General features: G+C 41.5%; 2 protein-coding genes and 1 pseudogene across 3 annotated transcripts; all 3 read left to right on the top strand.

Moving 5' to 3' along the window:
* The first annotated feature begins 4,751 nt into the window (after positions 1 to 4,751).
* Positions 4,752 to 6,245, top strand: LOC118717402 (annotated as a pseudogene).
* Positions 6,246 to 6,280: 35 nt separating this feature from the next.
* LOC118717417 (FUN14 domain-containing protein 2) lies at positions 6,281 to 7,212 on the top strand. The gene has a single exon (XM_036435467.2). The coding sequence runs from the start codon at positions 6,328 to 6,330 to the stop codon at positions 6,769 to 6,771; it is 444 nt and encodes a 147-aa protein (XP_036291360.1). The 5' UTR covers positions 6,281 to 6,327; the 3' UTR covers positions 6,772 to 7,212.
* Positions 7,213 to 9,269: 2,057 nt separating this feature from the next.
* On the top strand, positions 9,270 to 17,924 carry TOMM20L (translocase of outer mitochondrial membrane 20 like). 2 transcript variants are annotated; one of them, XM_036435460.2, is made up of 5 exons: positions 9,270 to 9,538; positions 9,685 to 9,728; positions 11,003 to 11,084; positions 16,667 to 16,809; positions 17,754 to 17,924. In XM_036435460.2, exons 1-5 carry the CDS (start codon positions 9,403 to 9,405, stop codon positions 17,805 to 17,807), a joined length of 459 nt encoding a protein of 152 aa, XP_036291353.1. In that variant the 5' UTR covers positions 9,270 to 9,402; the 3' UTR covers positions 17,808 to 17,924. The 2 variants fall into 2 exon arrangements, with proteins under 2 accessions (XP_036291353.1, XP_045436078.1); XM_045580122.1 differs by adding an exon at positions 11,265 to 11,347 and having other exon boundaries at positions 16,667 to 17,924.
* Positions 17,925 to 17,966: the final 42 nt, after the last annotated feature.

Below are 17,966 nucleotides of genomic sequence, written 5' to 3'. Positions count from 1 at the left end.
CACATTCCCTACTGGGGATGTGCCCGCAACCAAGGTACATGCCTTTGACCAGAATCGAACCTGGGACCCTTCAGTCTGCAGGCCGATGCTCTATCCACTGAGCCAAACCAGTTCCGGCTTAAGTTCATTTCTTATACAAATTGCTTCTTCCGCCGAAACCGGTTTGGCTCAGTAGATAGAGCATCGGCCTGCAGACTGAAGGGTCCCAGGTTCGATTCCGGTCAAGGGCATGTACCTTGGTTGCAGGCATATCCCCAGAAAGGGGTGTGCAAGAGGTAGCTGACCGATGATTCTTTCTCATCGATGTTTCTAACTATCCCTCTCTCTTCCTCTCTGTAAAAAAATCAATAAAAAAATATATATATTTTTAAAATTGCTTCTTCCTCTGTGACTTTATAAATATATGTGCTCTTAGTATTTTTTTTAAAAAGGGAAAGTATAAAGACTGTAATATCTAAAATGGAAGGTGCGCCCAATTGGTGTGGCTCAGTGGTTGAGTCAAGAGGTCAATTCCTGGTCAGGTCACATGCCCAAGTTATTGGCTTAATCTCTAGTAGGAGCTGTGCAAGAGGTAGCCAATCAATGCTTCTCTTTTATCGATGTTTCTATCTCCCTCTCTCTAAAAATCAATAAAAACATTTTAAAATATAAATAAAATGGAAGGTGCTGTCCATTAAAATCAAGTACTTTGAGAATTATGGAAATTTCTATTTTAGTATTTCTTTGTGTACTTTTATGGTTGGTTGTTTTGTAGAATTTCTACTTTTCCAGTCCTTCACTAAGGAAGATGTTTGTACATATGTTTGCACAGTGGTCAGCAAACTCAGTCAACAGAGCCAAATATCAACAGTACAACAATTGAAATTTCTTTTGAGAGCCAAATTTTTAAAACAGCTTCTAATACCACTTCAAAATAGACTCAGCCAGGCCGTGGTATTTTGTGGAAGAGCCACACTCAAGAGACCAAAGAGCCACATGTGGCTTGTGAGCCACAGTTTGCTGACCACAGTGTTAGCACATACATACTATGTCTTCTATGAAATTTATTTAAATCATTGAAATCTATATAAATTAGGCTATTAATTTGCCTATATACCTACCTTTCTCATAAATCCTGTAATTTATCATAGCTAGAAACATTGTGAAAATACACCAACTATATTGCCAGAATTCATAATCAACAATTTAATATCTTCAATGTGCCAGGTATTGTGCTAAGGCTCAGGAATCACAATAGTGAACAAGACAGAAAAAAGTTCCTGTATTTTCCTGGAATTTATAATCCGTGAGGTAGATGTTAAACCCTTAATCTATGTAATTCTTACTGCAGGTGTGATAAGCATATAAGGTTTTGGCATGGAATGAGGTAGTAATACAGAGCCCAAGTTTGAAGGCAAAGATGGTCTGGGAAGGCTTTGTAGAGAAAGCAAAAGCCCAGTCACAATTATGAATTTGCTAAGCAAATGGGAGGAGAGACAATAGAGAAAAAAGTGCTCCAAGGACAGGAAGGAGAAGAAATTGGTAGAATAAGTCAGGACAAAAATAGACCTGAAGCCAGGAGCCAGAACTATACAGGCATTGTCCAAACCTGCCCTTGCCCACCTCTGTGTTTTGCTCCTTATGTTCCCCCCATAATTCTGATACTTATTTGCCCAGAGCTATTTCAGCAGCTACTTTTTCCATGAAGTTTTGCTGACTTCTCATTATCACCAGAATATCTCCTTCAATTGGGCTCTGATAGCATTTTCAATCTGTATAATTTTCCTTGACAGCTTCTCTTGTATTATGCTTACTTATGCATGTGTCTTATTATCCTACTAGAAGCCCTGTGCATGAAATTCATGCACAGACCAGGGAGGGTGGGGGTTCCTCAGCCCGGCCTATGCCCTTTCTCAGTCTGGGAACCCTCAGTGGATGTCTGACTGATGGCTTAATCTTTTGAACTTCTAAGCAATCAATTGGACATCCTTAGTGCTGCTATGGAGGTGGGAGAGGGTCCTGCCACTGCTGCTGCACTCAGCAGCCATGCGCCCGGCTTCTGGCTGAGCTGTGCTCCCCTTGTGGAAGTGCACTGACCACCACCTGTGTTGAATGTCTGACCCCTGTTGGTCAGTGCATGTCATAGCGACCAGTCATTCCACCCTTCAGGCGATTGGATATTGGCCTTTTATTATATAGGACTAGAGGCCCAGTGCATGAAATTTGTGTAGAGGAAGGTCTCTGAGCCTGGCCTGCACCCTCTCGTATGCCCTGGCCCCAGCCACTCAGTGCCTGCATATGCAAATTAACCCACCATCTTGTTGGATTAATTTGCATACCCACTCCTGATTGGCTGGTGGGCGTCTTGAAGTTATGGTCAATTAGCATGTTACTCTTTTATTAGTGTGGACTAGATGTTTAGTTTCTTACGTCCTCCTTAGTTATAGTTGTATCTCACAAAGTGCTTGGTCTAGCATCTGTCACAGTAAAAATGTCAAAAATTGGTTTACCACCTTAGCCAGTTTTGCTAAGTGGTTAGAGTGTCAGCCTGAACACTGAAGAACTCGTTTCGAGTCTGGTCAAGGGCACATACCTCAGTTGCAGGCTTGATCCCTGGCCCTCTGGCCCCTACAGGAGGCAATCAATTGATATGTCTCACATTTATGTTTCTTTCTGTTTCTCCCCTTTCTTCCACTTTCTAAAAATCAATGGGAAACAATTATCCTCTTGTGAGGATTAAAAAAAAATGCACACACCAAAAACACACACACTATGTTTACTTATGGTGAGAAAAGTTACTTTTGAATTGTTAGTTTTTTGTTGTTGTTGTTTTTTGTTTTTTACTAATGATCCTTATCTAATAGTTCTTTTCACTAAGATTTGAATATACACTTCACCAAAAAAGACTTAATGATGGCAAATAAGTACTTATAGTGTTCATCAAGAGAATGAAAAGACAAGCCATAAACCAGAAAAAAAAATATTTGTAGAAGATCTAGTAATAATGTTTTAGTCTGTTTGGGCTGCTCTAACAAGAATACTATAAATTGGGGGGCTTATAAACAAACATTTTTTATAATTCTGCATTGTGGGAGGTCAGATCAAGGTGCCAGCATAGTCAGGTCAGGGCCTTCTGAGGGAGAAGGGGCTAGCGAGCTCTGCAGGGTTCTCTTCAAAGGGCACTAATCTCAATCATGAGGGCTCCACCCTCATGATGTAATCATCTCTAAAAAGCCCCACCTTCTTATACCATCAAAGGGATTAAGATTTCAGCATAGAAATTGAGGGAGAAAGGGAACAAAATATACAAAACAAACAACAAAAAAATGCAACAATAAGGAATAATACAATTTAAAAATGGGCCAAAGACAGACACTTCACCAACAAGATAGATCGAAAGTAGGTATGTGAAAAGATGGTCTACATTATATGTCATCAGGAAATTGCAGATTAAAACATACCACTACATACCTATTAGAATGCAAAGATTCAAAACACTAACAATACCAAGTGCTGGTGAGAATGTGAAAAAAAAAGCTCATCTGCCAGTGGAATGCAAAAATGGCACAACCAATTCGAAAGACTGGCTGTATTTTTTTTTTAATAAAATTAAACAATCTTAGCATATGACCCAGTAATCGTGTGTGTGTATGTGTGTATAAATGAGTTGAAAACGTGTCTACACAAAAACCTACACACACATGTTTACAGCAGCTTTATTCATAGTTACTAAAACTTCAAAGCAACCAAGATGTCCCTTCAGTAAGTGGATGAAAAACGTACATCTAGTCAACAGGATATTACCACTAAGAGAAATAAACTATCAAGTCAAGAGAAGACATGGAGGGACTTAAATGCATGTTACTAAGTGAAAGAAGCCAATCTGAAAAGACTAATTACAACATTTTGGCAAAGGCAAAATAATGGAGACAGTACAAAGGCCAGGTTGGGAAAAGGAGAGATTGTATAGATGTAGCAGAGTAAAACTGCTCTGCATAATGTTATTCTGATGGATATATGTAACTATACATTTGTCAAAATATACATATACTAATAAGCAAAGTACCTTCTCGGGAGTTTTATCATTCGCTATGACGTTCACTGGCCATCGGGGTGGCATGGAACAAAAGAAGGCCCTGGCCGGCAGCCTTAAGGCATCGGCTGGTAGCCTGAAGGCCACAGTCGGCCCTGATCGCTGGCCAGGCCTAGGGACCCTACCTGTGCATAAATTTTGTGTACCGGGCCTCTAGTCATTATATATTGCATAACATCAAGAGTGAACCCTAATGGTCCTTAGCCCAGTGGTTCTCAACCTTTCTAATGCCACGACCCTTTAATATAGTTCCTCATGTTGTGGTGACCCCCAACCATTACATTATTTTTGTTGCTACTTCATAACTATAATTTTGCTACTATTAATGAATCGTAATGTAAATGTCTGTATTTTCCGATGGTCTTTCACGACCTACAGGTTCAGATTGGCTGCTTTTGAGCCTAAGACCATGTTATGCAATATATAATGACTTGCTGAAATGCAATATATAATGACTTATGAATCATAATGTAAACATCTGTGTTTTCCGATGGTCTTAGGCGGCTCTGCTAGGTTGAGAACTGCTGCTGTAGAGCCTAAGACCATCGGAAAACACAGATATTTACATTACGATTCATAACAGTAGCAAAATTACAGTTATGAAGTAGCAACACAATTTTATGGTTGGGGGTCACCACAACATGAGGAACTGTATTAAAGGGTCATGGCATTAGAAAAGTTGAGAACCACTTTCTAGCTGGTTTGGCTTAGTGTTGACCTGCAGACCAAAGGGTCCCAGGTTCAGTTCTGGTCCAGGGCATGTATCTTGATTGCAGGCTTCTCCTGACTTGGGCCCTGGTCCTCGTCGGGTCTTCTTCAGGAGGCAACCAATTGATGTGGTTCTCTCATATCGTCATTTCTGTCTTTCCCTTTCTCTTCTACTCTCCCTAAAAATGGAAAAATATCCTTGGGTAAAGATTTTTTTTTTTTTAAAGTGAACCCTAATGTAAATTACAGACCTCTGGTGATAATGACTTGTCAGTGTAGTCTCATTGATTACAAGAAACATGCCACTCTGGGATGGTGGTGGTAGGGGAGGTCGTGTGTGGGATCAGTATTAGGGGGCCCTCCATACTTTCTATTGCACCTAAAACTTCCCTAAAGAATAAGCTCTTCCCTCTTGCAGCCAGCGTGGGAGCGCCAGTGGTCAAAATGAAGTTCAATCCCTTTGTGACTTCGGACCAGAGCAAGAACTGTAAAAGGCATTTCAATGCACCTTCCACATTCGAAGCAAGATTATATTGTTTCCTCTTTCCAAAGAGCTGAGACAAAAGTACAATGTTTTCGATCCATGCCCATCCAAAAGGATGATGAAATTCAGGTTGTTCGAGGACATTACAAAGGGCAGAAAACTGGCAAAGTAGTCCAGGTCTACAGGAAGAAACATCTCATCTACAGTGAATGAGTGCAACGGGAGAAAGCTAATGGTACAACTGCTCATGTGGGCATTCACCCAGCAAGGTGGTTATCACTAGACCGAAGCTGGACAAACACCGCAAAAGGATCCTTGAACGTAAAGGCAAATCTCGCCAAGTAGGACAGGAAAAGGGAAAACATAGGGAAGAAACAATTGTGAAGATGCAGGAATAAGGTAATATTATATACAACTTTCAAAAAAAATAAAAATAAAGACTTTTTAAAAGGTATTCAATATTAGCCATTAGGAAAATGCAAGATAAAACCACAGTGAGAATCCTCTGTATGCCTATTGAAATGCTAACATTGAGGAGGTTGACCATACCAAATGTTGGCAACGTTATGGAGGAACTGGAACTCACATATATTGTTGGTGAGAATGCAAAATGGTTTAATCATTTTAGAAAGATGTTTGACAGTTTGTTTAAAAACTAAACACTCCTAAAACCCTAGATCACTTTTTTGGATTCTTATTACCCAAGTTTAAAAAATAAATAAATAATATAAAAAAAATAAATAAAAACTAAACACTTCTACCATATGACGCAGCTATTTCACCTTCAGGAGTTATTTAAGAGAACGGAAAATATTTTGTCCTTATAAGGACTTGAATACAAATGTTTATAGCAGCTTTATTTATAATAGCAATAAATGAAGCAAGCAATGTTTCCCAACAGATGAATGGGTTAAATACATTGTCTTATATCCATAAAATGAAATGCTACTTACCAATAAAAATGTACTACTGATAAAACAATACAGATTGCTCTCAAATTAAGTATGCTGAGTCGTTTGGCACCGAGCTGCCGCCCATATCATCGCGAGACCAGCTCGCCGAAATGGCCGCGTCCACCCAAGGGCATTTTGAGTCACTGGACCTTGCAGAATATGCTAAGAAGCAGCCATGGTGGCGCAAGCTGTTCGGGCCAGAAACTGGGCCCTCAGCTGAAAAGTACAGCGTCGCAACACAGCTGTTGATCGGAGGGGTCATTGGCTGGTGCACAGGTTTCATCTTCCAGAAGGTTGGAAAGTTGGCTGCAACAGCGGTGGGAGGAGGATTTTTTCTCCTTCAGATTGCAAACCATACTGGCTACATCAAAACTGACTGGCAACGAGTAGAGAAGGACATGAAGAAGGCCAAGGAACAGCTGAAGATCCGCAAGAGCAACCACTTACCCACAGAGGTGAAAAGCAAAGCCGAGGAGATGGCGTCCTTTTTGAAGAAGAACGTTCTAGTGGCTGGTGGATTTTTCGGAGGTTTTCTGCTTGGCATGGCATCCTAAGGAGGACTTCCCGGTTTCCGTTATTTCCGGTTTCTGTACCTAGATCAGCCTCTACACTCCATCATAGGACATTGAGTCTCCTCTTCCTCTTCTCCTGTGCCTTCCTCCCTGCTGTAGCATATCTGAATGGCTTCTATTGGCATCTGTTGATACGAACTGATAATGACTCTACTGTGAGCCTCAAGACAACATCGGAAGAGACAATAGATTACCTATCCTCCCAGAACACTCCCCACTTGACTGAGCTAGAGCATAGGGATGTTCCTTTCCCCCCCACATCAGATTACTTGCTAGCACACAATGCGATATAGCTCACTGCGGAGGATAAGTGGATACTCAAAGGTGCCCAACTTGAATTAGAACAGGAATAACCAGCACATAGATAACCTTAGAACGTGCGGCATGGAAAGGAACTGAATACATTTGCCTTTGAGCGTGAAAGATTTTTAGTGTCTACTTTCTCTTTGAGTTGGCTTTGATTACAGAAAGGGAGATGTTTATAACTGTTACAACTATCCTGACAAACGGTGACATAAACCCTATCATTGAAAAGTTATGGATGTAGAATGAGCTTGTGCTCAACATGTATGATGAACTGAAGATACAGTATTTGGTGGGAAAACCTTGAGGGAAATCATGATACATCATTGGATAATCAGACTTGATGAATGAATTATTTGGGGGCGTTAAGATGTTATCCGGGGATGGGGGTTTCCACCATACAGGATAATGCATCTCATGGCTATTCCCAAAGTGTGATTTATGGTCAAATAAATGACTAGCTGGGGGAAAAAAAAAAAAAAAGTATGCTGAGTGAAAGAAGCCAGACAATAAAAGAATACATATTGTGTGATTCCATTTATAATCTAGAAAGCACAAACTAATCTAGAGTGACAGAAAGCAGGGGATGGTGAGGAAGAATAGAAGAAGGGACTAAAAAGGAGCCTAAAAAACTTCTGAACGTGATGGGTATGAATACTATCTTAATTGTGGGGATGGTTTTAGAGATGTATACATATGTCACAATGTATCAAACTGTACACTTTAAAGTGTACAATTTATTGTATATTATATTCCAATAAAGCTGTTTAAAAGAAAGAGCTATTATCCAGCTTAGAACTATGCTTTGGGGACAATTATTAATGTTTTCTCAATTTGAATAATGACCAAAGCTTTTTAGGAAGTCTGACCACCAATTAGCAAGAGTGGTATCTATGAGAAGAAAAATACACACCATAGAAACTGGCCTTCATATTTTTCAGTCACTTTCCCACATTATCCCTGTGGCAATTTTATTTGAGTGATCTGTTTATTTTTCATCACTGGACTAATTCCCTGGACACCCACCTTGCTCCAGTTTCCCTGCCCCATCCCTCTCCATGTACCATAGAGTGTCTATGAGTTCAGTGGAAATAATGGATGGGAAGGGGCAGAAAGGCAATAGAGTGGTTTTATTGGAAGATAAGACCAGTCAGCCTAGAAAAATACCCTTTGGAACCAGGCTACATCCATCACTAAGATTCTGAACCCAAAACTCTGAGATCACCAGTAACACTGGATGCTTATGCTGTCCTCTGTTTCAGTGTTTACAACCAGGTTTTGACAATAGCTTGAGTTGCCAACTATAAGACTGAGCTAGGAAGAAAAAACATAGAGCAGCGAAGAAAACAATTAACATGCAACAAACATCTGCCAACTCAAACTGTGAGGGCCAAGCTGCTTCTCAGCCCCATTGTAGTCACAGCAGTGATGAGCACCTTGCGATGCACACTCTAGCAATACTATTATATCGTAAGGAGCAGTTGAATAACTTAAAACAATTAAATTATTTCATTCTTTAGGTCCTTGCCTAGCTTATGCCTTTCTCTTTGGCTTAGTTTAAATTCAAAACTCTGGTATTTGGGGTAAGGTCTTACCTTCTTTCTGCTGTGTCAATAAGGCAAAGCATATAGGCTCGCAAGGATCATGGGCGTCAGAGTTGGGTTTGCCATAGGAGCTTTGGCTGTCAGGGTCAGCTCAGCAAATCAACGGTGGTTTTTGTTCTTTGTGTTTTTTTGTTTGTTTTGTTTTGTTTTGTTTTTCCTAGGCTAAATGTCATTGCTTCAAAATCCCCCTTTCTTCCTGTTATTGCGCTCAGGTGGCTGGGTACTTTGGGCTGCTGGGTCCTCTCGGGTGACGGGTACCGCTCATGTTCAGGAGCTCCCTGGGCAGTTCCTTAGGAGATGACCAAAGTGTTGCATCAACTTAAAATTCGCAGGTGAGGGAACACAGTCCTAAGGAGGGAGGGTCCAGTTCCCCAGCTAAACCAGATTGCTGTCATACTGTGATTTGCCGGATTGGGTGGCATGGTAGGCACGGGGACAGCGGTGGGGTGTGTTGGGTAAATGGGGATCCGAATCTGGAGTGTGAACAGAGCTCTGCTGCCCGGTGGCGGTGCGATCTCGCACCCATGGGTGGCCCTCTGGGACCCTTGGTCGCCTCCTCCGTCCCACACCTGTGGCCCTGCGCCCTGGAAGCCCAGCCCGCAGCCGCTGTGGGCGCCGCGCCGACTGACGCCCCCTGCCGGCCGGCCGGGCTCCCGCGCTCGCCGGCCCGCGCCCAACGCTCGGCTCGAGGGACGCCCGCGGCCGGATGCCCTGCGCCCGCAGCCTCCTCGGCCTCCTGGCGGCCCTGGCGGCCTGCGGCGCCGCCGCCTTCCTGGGCTACTGCGTGTACTTCGACTGGAGGCGGCGCGGCGACCCCGCCTTCAAGCGCCGCCTGCGGGACAGTGAGTGCGGCGGCGGCGGCGGCGGCGCGGCCCGGGGGGCGGGGCGGCCCGCGGGCGAGGCGGGGCCCGGAGCCGCCGGTGGAGGGGCCGCGGGCCGCCGGCGCCGGGACGGCTCCCGCCCAGCACGTGCCGCGTTGTCTTTGCAGAAAGAAGAGCTCAGCCCCCGAAGGCGGCCGCACCTGGCGCCCAGGTGAGGTGCTGCAGCGACCCCAGGCGGCGGGACAGGGAACCGCCTCCCCACAGGGCAGGTCCCGGCTGGGATTGGGGTCCCGGCCCCGGTTGGGGTCCCGGCTGGTTCCGGACCCCGCACTTCCCAGCCCTCGTGGCGTTCAGGCTTAGTTTTTAGTGTCGCTTACAAAAGAGAAGGAAGAGCCATTTGAGGCTATGAAAAGGCAGCTATACAATACATTTTGTAGGAACAGGTGTTAAGACAATTTTTTAAATTTTAAATATATTTTGATTTTTTACAGAGAGGAAGAGAGAGGGAGAGAGATAGAAACATCGATGAGAGAGAAACATGGACCAGCTGCCTCTTGCACACCCTCCACTGGGGATGTGCCCGCAACCAAGGTGCATGCCCTTGACCGGAATTGAACCCAGGATCCCCCCAGTCCACAGGCCAACGCTCTATCGGCTAAAAAAAATTTTTTTAAGTATGTTTTTATTGATTTCAGAGAGGAAGGGAGAGGGAGAGGGGACTAGAAACAGCAGGGATGAGAGAATCATTGATCGGCTGCCTCCTGCACGACCCCTATTGGGAATGGAGCCCACAACCCAGGCATGTATCCTGAGCAGGAATCAAACCATGACATCCTGGTTCATCCTGAGCCAGGCCGGCCGGGTGCTCACTCTGCTTTTAAAGACCAGCCCTGGGCATGGTGCCAGTGATGTGACACCCTGTGACCCTGGTCACCTTCATAAACCAAGCTGGCAGCAAACCACAGCGACCTTCTCAACACCAGCTGCACTGCCAGCGCCCCACCACGCTGTGTCCCAGTCAACAGACAATGTTAATACCCCAGGCAAGGAAATAGATATGCAACATACAAAGTAATCTTTGTTATAGTTAATTATAGTAAGATGTCTGATATGTGTACTTAGTAAGCCGAGTAAAATATGGATGAGTTATTACAAGCATCTCAGCCTCATTTGGATATGCCATGTATCTTTTTTCTCTTTTTTTAAAATTTTATTTTATTGTTGACAGTATTACAGATGTCTCCCATTTCCTCCCCCTCTAATCCCTACCACCCAGCCCCTAATCTATTTTCTTTTATGGCCTGAAATCATTATTCCACTTTAAGAAATTGGTTTAAATATTGTAAAGAATAACTGCTTTTGTCATACTTTGAATTTAGAACCTAGGTTTAAGAAGTGCATTTTAAAATAAAAACTAAATAATTTTGATTAGTAAACATATCCGTCACACTCGTTACTCACTGTTAAATATTTTGTGAATCGCAGCTGTGGGATCCAGCAAGGAATGAAAAGTTGCAGGAACTTTTTCTGCAAGAAGTACGAATGGGAGAGCTTTGTCTATCTAGAGGTAAGAACATAAACATTCCTTTGTAGGCAGTTCTTTATGATAATTTGTTCATTTATTGATCAGGACATATACGTTAAGTAATGTAACTAGCTAGATTTGTTAGCCAATGTGCTTCAGTTTAAAGAGAAACGGTCCTAGCATTGTCACTCCATCCCACTTGCCAGCTCCAATGTGTTATAATTAGTGCCCCAGGTTATGTTGCAGTCTTGGAAGTGCCGATGGAGAAGCAAAGCCAAATGCCAGAACACCTCATCTATCACCAGGTAAAAATTGAAGTGAACGAATTTTCCAAATGGTTACTTGTGTGAATCAAAACTTTAAAATTTTTAAATTGCTTTATAAACATTTTCCTGCCTTCTTATTCTTCTAAAAAAATATTTTATTGATTTTTTACAAAGAAGGGAGAGGGATAGAGAGTTAGAAACATCAGCCAGAGAGAAACATTGATCAGCTGCCTTTTGCATACTACCTGCTGGGATGTGCCTGCAACCAAGGTGCATGCCCTTGACCAGAATCAAGCCTGGGGCCCTTCAGCCCGCAGGCCAACACTCCATCCACTGAGCCAACTAGGTCAGGGCCTGCCTTCTTATTCTTAATAGGATACTTATTTAGCCAAAACCGGTTTGGCTCAGTGGGTAGAGCATCGGTCTGCGGACTGAAAGGTCCCAGGTTCGATTCCGGTCAAGGGCATGTACCCTGGTTCCTGGCACATCCCTGGTGTGGGGTGTGCAGGAGGCCAGGTGGTCGATTGTTTCTCTCTCATCGGTGTTTCTAGCTTTCTATCCCTCTCTCTTCCTCTCTGTAAAAAATCAATAACATATATTTTTAAAAAATAGGATACTTTTTTTTTAGGGTAAAGTCATTATGAATATCCATTTTTGTCCCAAAGTATGCCTGTGGGGAATACTTTGCACTTAATGGCCATGACCTATTTTTTGAAATATGATTTATCCCCACCCAATTCCAGATAGATTTGAGAGAAAACACAATATTGTCAGATAAAATGATGGCAGATAATTTCAGTATCATATAAAATATTGTATATGTAATGACCATGTTTTTACTCTGGTGTTGAACCCTGGAAAGAAAAACATTTTTTTCTTGAGCCTTATCAAAGGGAAAAATGATGATACTCAATAAACAAGTATTACACCCATTATGTGTCTTCCTCCTCCCCCCCAAGTATTACGAATTCCACTCCATATCTCAGTACCTGTATTTGTTTTTGCTTCTTTTGATTGTCTTTTCTGAAAAGATTTTGTTTTTCAACCTGCATTTATGAGGATAGCATCCTCCAGGATTTATAAAGACAAAGAGGAAATCAAGATCCTGGACAACTCAGAGCAATACCAAAGATTTTGACTTTAATTGGTGGCTTAAGAACATGCTAAAGGTTTTGAGAAATTAAAAAAATATTGCAGCCACTCAAAATCATTGCACATTAATCATAGTTTAAAATTTCAGTATTTTATTCAGTACTAACCATTTTGGTAGGTTTATAAATGGACTAAAAATATAAGTATGAGTGACAAAATGAATTATTAGAACTGACTTAATGATATAAGCAGGAGTGATTTTACATAAGATAATGAAGTAGAAGTTTTAAGGACCTTCATTTGCATGCGCCTCTTTGAAAGTGCTGGGAGGAGTCCTACCAATTTTGTATTAAAAAATTTTTTTTTCTAATATATTTTATTGATTTTGTACAGAGAGGAAGGGAGAGAGACAGAGAGTTAGAAACATCGATGAGAGAGAGTCATCGATCAACTGCCTCTTGCACACCCCCTACCGGGGATATGCCCGCAACCAAGGTACATGCCCTTGACCAGATTCGAACCCAGGACCCCTCAGTCCCCAAGCTGATGCCTTATCCATTGAGTCAAACTGGTCTCGGCTGTATTCAAAATTTTATATTTTCTTTTTTAATCCTCACTCGAGGATATTTTTCTGTTGATTTTTGGAGAGAGTGGAAGAGGGAAGGACAGAGAGAAACATCGATGTGAGAGAAACACATCAATTTGTTGCCTCCTGCACGTGCTCTGACCAGGGCCCTGGCTGGGGAGGAGCCAGCAACCAAGGTACTTGCCCTTGACTGGAATCGAACCCAGGACTCTTCGGCCAAAGGATGATATTCTATCCACTGAGCAAAACCGGCCAGGGCAAAATTTGTTATTTTCTTAAACAGGGTTTCCCAAATTATATAAACTATGGGCTTCATAAAATCTGAATTAGTCCCTACATATGGATACTCCCTCGATAAAGAGGCAATTAAAATAGAGCTTTTCAGTTTTAACATTTTTCATTTGGGATAGTATAAAATAAATATGGAGAGGACAATTCTGAATATTAAACCAAAAGAAAAAAAAAGTATTTTTTACAATTTATTTTTATTCACCATGTTTAAGAGCTATTGTGTATTAGTTTAGACTGAGATGAATGTTATAGATATTAAGATGATTAAAATGGTAATTGCAAACTTGTGTATTTAATTTTTTCCCTCTCAAAGGGAATAGTTTTAATTCTGTGAACCCCTAAATGGGTTAATGAGCTCTTTAAGGGTTATGTACTTTTACTGTATTTTACTTTTAAAGCAGTTGTCCATCTTGTTTGCTTACTCTTTAAATCCCATTAAACCCCAAGCCAATTAAATCAGAATCTCTGGGGATGGTACCCAAGCATCAGTATTTGTTAAACCTCCTGGTTATTACAATATAAATCCAACACTGAGAACAAGTATTCTAATGTGAGATAACCTTTCACCCAGTTTTCTGTAATCTTTCTCAATTTTTCCCACTCCCCTCTGTACCAACCCCAATTTTCATAACTTTGTAGTCAGGTAGTCTAGTTCTATAGCCATTTCAATTTTGGTTGTGTCTGTTTGGGACCATAGAACCAATGATTTGATTGAATTTAGTGGTTGACTTAACTAATCATGTTGTTTTTGTGTCAAATTAGCTCCATATATCGATATATGAGTCATGTTTTCTTATCCATTCACTCACTTGATGTCTTTTGCTTGGAGCATTTAATCCAATTATGTTTAATGTTATCATTTTAAATGTTTTTATTGATTATATTTATTTATCATAAATCCTTACCTAAGGATATTTCTCCATTGATTATTATTATTTTTTTAATTTAAAAAAATATATTTTATTGATTTTAAACAGAGAGGAAGGGATAGGGATAGAGAGCTAGAAATATCAATGAGTGAGAAACATCGATCAACTGCCTCCTGCACACTTACTATTGGGTATTTGCCCACCATGTACTCCCAAGGTACATGCCCTTGACTGGACTCAAACCTGGGACCTTTGAGTCCATAGGCCAACACTTTATCCGCTGAGCCAAACTGGTTAGGGCTGTTTAATGTTATTATTGATAGGTACTTGTTTATAGCCATTTCTGTTCTTTATGCCTGTGTTCCTTCCTCCCTTTCTTTCTTTCTTTTTTTTTATTGTTTGTTTATTTATTTATTTATTTATTTATTTATTTATAGCATTCCCTTTAACATTTCTTGCATTGTTGACTTGGTAGTGATAAACTCCCTCAGCATTTTTTTTTTTTTTTTTTTGTCTGTGAAGCTCCTGATTTCTCCTTCAATTTTGATTGACAGTCTTGCTGGATAGAGAATTCTTGGATTCAGTCCTTTGCTTTGCATCAGTTTGTATACCTCCTTCCATACCTTTCTAGCTTGATGTGTTTCTGTTGAGAAATCAGTTGATAATCTGATGGGGGATCCTTTGTAGGTAACTCTGTTTCTTTGTTAAGATTCTTTCTTTGCCATTAACATTTGCTATTGTAATTATGACATGTCTTGGTGTGGATCTTTTCAGATTCATCTTGCTTGGGACTCTGTACTTGTGTCAAAACCCCCTCCCTCCTTCCCCCCATATCCAGGACATTTTCTGTTATTATTTCTTCAAATAGATTTTCTAATCCTTGCTGCTCTTCTTGTCCTTCTGGCAGCCCTATTATACATAAGTTACTTTGTTTTATGTTGTCCCAAAGCTCCCTTACGCTCTCCTCCTGCTTTTTATTTTTTCCCCTCCCATTGCTGTTCAGATTGAGCTTGTTTCTCTACTTTATCTTCTACCTCACTAATTTGTCCTCTGCTTCTTCTAGTCTACTGTTGAAATCTTCCATCGTGTTTTGATTGTAGCTATTTCACTTTTGATTTCTTGCTGATTTTTGCATAGATTGTTGATTTTCTCATTCATCTGGTATAGGAACTGTATAACCATTACTCTGAATTATTTTTCTGTTATGTTGCATGCTTCTGTTTCACTTATTTCCTTTCTTGATGACTCCTCATTTTCTTTCCTCTGGAGATTGTATAGTTGTTTTCCCATTCTGATTATCACCAGAAGGTTCAAACATTATTGAGTTGTGTGGGCCTGGGCCGTGTGTAGTGGGAGCTGTGACACCAAGACGTGTGGCTGCTGTGTGTTGGTGGGAGTCACACTAGCCCAGGATCAGAGTCACAGGCACTCAGTGTGGCCTGGTGTGCGCACCAGAATCAGGGACCCTGCCATCGCCATTCTGAAACAGAGACCCTGTTGGCATGTGCCAGGAGCCAGAGTTCCCCTATGCCTGCACCAACAATTGAGTATCAGAGTCTCTGTTGCTTGGTGCAGCCCTGCGCTGAGAATCAGGGTCCCTGTGTGTGCATGCCCCAAGAATTGGAGTCACTTGCTGTCAGTGTGAATGCACTGGGAATCAAAGATCCCAGGCAAGCATGATGAGAAACAGAGTCAAGTCACTGGTGCTCAGTGCTGCCTCTTGTGCAAAGAATCAGGGTCCCCAGTCTGCTTGGGGGACTGGGACGCACAGTAGCACTGTGTCGGCTGGAGGTCCACTCCTGTGCTGGGAAAAACAGACTTTCGTGTGTGCTTGCCCAGAACTGAAGTCAGGTGGTACTGCCACCCTGCATGGGCATGGGGTTTGGTCACCGATTGTGTTGCAGCAAAAGATTCCCAGTGTCCATGCACACACCCAGGCTCAAATTCCTGTAGAGGAGCTGTGGCCCTGTGCGAGGGGCAGGTCTAACAGTTCTTATGTCATTCCAGTGAGCCTGTGAGGAGGGGGATGGGCTCTGTGACTCACAGAAATCTGTGGCCCGGATGTCTGGATTCTTGGCCTCTGTGGGTCTGCAGCTGTGGTGGCAGGTCTCTGTCCCCAGTGGCTTCAAGGTCCTGGTTTGCGTCTGTGACCAGACTGGGTGGTGCTGAGGCCAGGATCCTAGCCTTAAGAAGTTCTATTTTTCAAGACGGCATGGTCTGTGCCCATGTTGGCCATCCCCGGAATATCTGTGGTGGCAGTGGGGCTGTGCCATCTAAGACTGCCCAGTTTGGCAGCCCCTTGGAAGACCTGCAGGATCTGTCCCTCGCTCATACACACACCATACACTCCTCTATCGCTCCCTCCCTCTCTCACACTCTCTCCTATTCTACCTTCCTGCCAGTCATCTTTAGAATCCTCTACTTTTAAAGTTTTAATACTTGGTGCTTTCTCAGTAATTTGTATAATTTATATTTTGAAGAACATTAAAATTTTGCTCTGAACTTACCAATTTGTTTCAGGAGAGCACAGTATGGGGGCTGAACATCTCAGCAATGCCATTTCAATGTCTGGGCAACCACGGGAACTTCTGAAGGTTTTTAAACGCACACTCCCTCCCAAGGTATTTGAGATGCTGTTACACAAAATTCCCCTTATTTGCCAGGTAAGCACTTATTTATCTTTGTAAAATGGGCAGAATAAACAAATTTGGCTTGAATACATAGAAATAGCAAAGTAGATGTGTCAATGGTCCAAAGTTTTAAATGAGTAAAATCTGATTTTTTTTTTTTTTTTGCCTTTCTTGCCTTAAGGTGAAACAAGCTAATTCTTTCATGTTCCTTTGACTATAATGTATTGTATATTTTATTGAGAATTATGTTTCAGCATTTCAATTTTAAAGGTAGCATTGTTAACATTTTATTTGTCTTTGTACTTTCAAAGATACCACAATTATTGACCTACTGTAATGTCCATGGAGTCCTTTAAGTTAAATGGTATTTGTTATTTAAATGACCTAGTGGCTTAAAAATTAGATGTAACATAGAAAACAGTAAATTATCAAAGCAGCACACTTCAACTTTCCATTAGTATGACAAAACATAGATATCACATTGGTAAGTTTAAACATATAGACTAATCAGTGTTTTCTAATGTATAAATTGAGATTGATATCAAATGAAATTCTTTCAGAAGCTAATTATTAATAGGTATTAGTCCACTTACATTTACCAAGCTGCTTGATATGTTTATGGATCAATTAGAATTTCCTAAAAATGCTTGGATTTTAGGACTAGCCATAAGACACTACTTTTAATTTTGGCTCACCCTTTATTACACCGATCACATCGCGGCTGAGAATACACTATGTGTCGTTGGTCTGACTCAGAATCATTCAGGTTGGACTCTCAGCCTTCGAACAAAACACACATTCCACTAGAGCCTAACACTCAACTCACATATCCCCAAGCTCGTCTCAGATGGTTTGTTTCCTGAAAATACATGGAAATGTAGTTAGGATAGGAATGTGTAATGCCCTGTCTGACACTGGAGAGGGGCAAGAAAAGGATCGTGCATTGAAATGATTAGTAACTATTTTGTGTTTACCAGCAATTTGAGGCAGACATGAATGAACAGGAATGCTTGGAAGATGACACTGATTGAAAAACACTTCAACGTATCCACAGTCCAGTGAGAGTACTATAGTATGATATAGCATGAACAACTGCGCAGTGATATTTCCATTTATTTAACTTTTAGAAATAAAAAAACTTTCTATCTTATTCATGATTGAACACATATTTTGCATTAAAATTAATAGTC

Source organism: Pipistrellus kuhlii, unplaced genomic scaffold (genome assembly GCF_014108245.1).
Source record: "Pipistrellus kuhlii isolate mPipKuh1 unplaced genomic scaffold, mPipKuh1.p scaffold_m20_p_1, whole genome shotgun sequence".
Lineage (NCBI taxonomy): Eukaryota > Metazoa > Chordata > Mammalia > Chiroptera > Vespertilionidae > Pipistrellus > Pipistrellus kuhlii.
This window is presented reverse-complemented; position numbering and strand designations above follow the sequence as displayed.

Bases quoted from the DNA above. Each gene is read 5' to 3' on its own strand.
- LOC118717417 (XM_036435467.2), top strand. From the start codon at position 6,328: ATGGCCGCGTCCACCCAAGGGCATTTTGAGTCACTGGACCTTGCAGAA.
- TOMM20L (XM_036435460.2), top strand. From the start codon at position 9,403: ATGCCCTGCGCCCGCAGCCTCCTCGGCCTCCTGGCGGCCCTGGCGGCC. The intron at 11,085-16,666 runs GTAAGAACATAA...AATTTGTTTCAG, and splicing joins AGAGCTTTGTCTATCTAGAG to GAGAGCACAGTATGGGGGCT. The intron at 16,810-17,753 runs GTAAGCACTTAT...TGTGTTTACCAG, and splicing joins AAATTCCCCTTATTTGCCAG to CAATTTGAGGCAGACATGAA.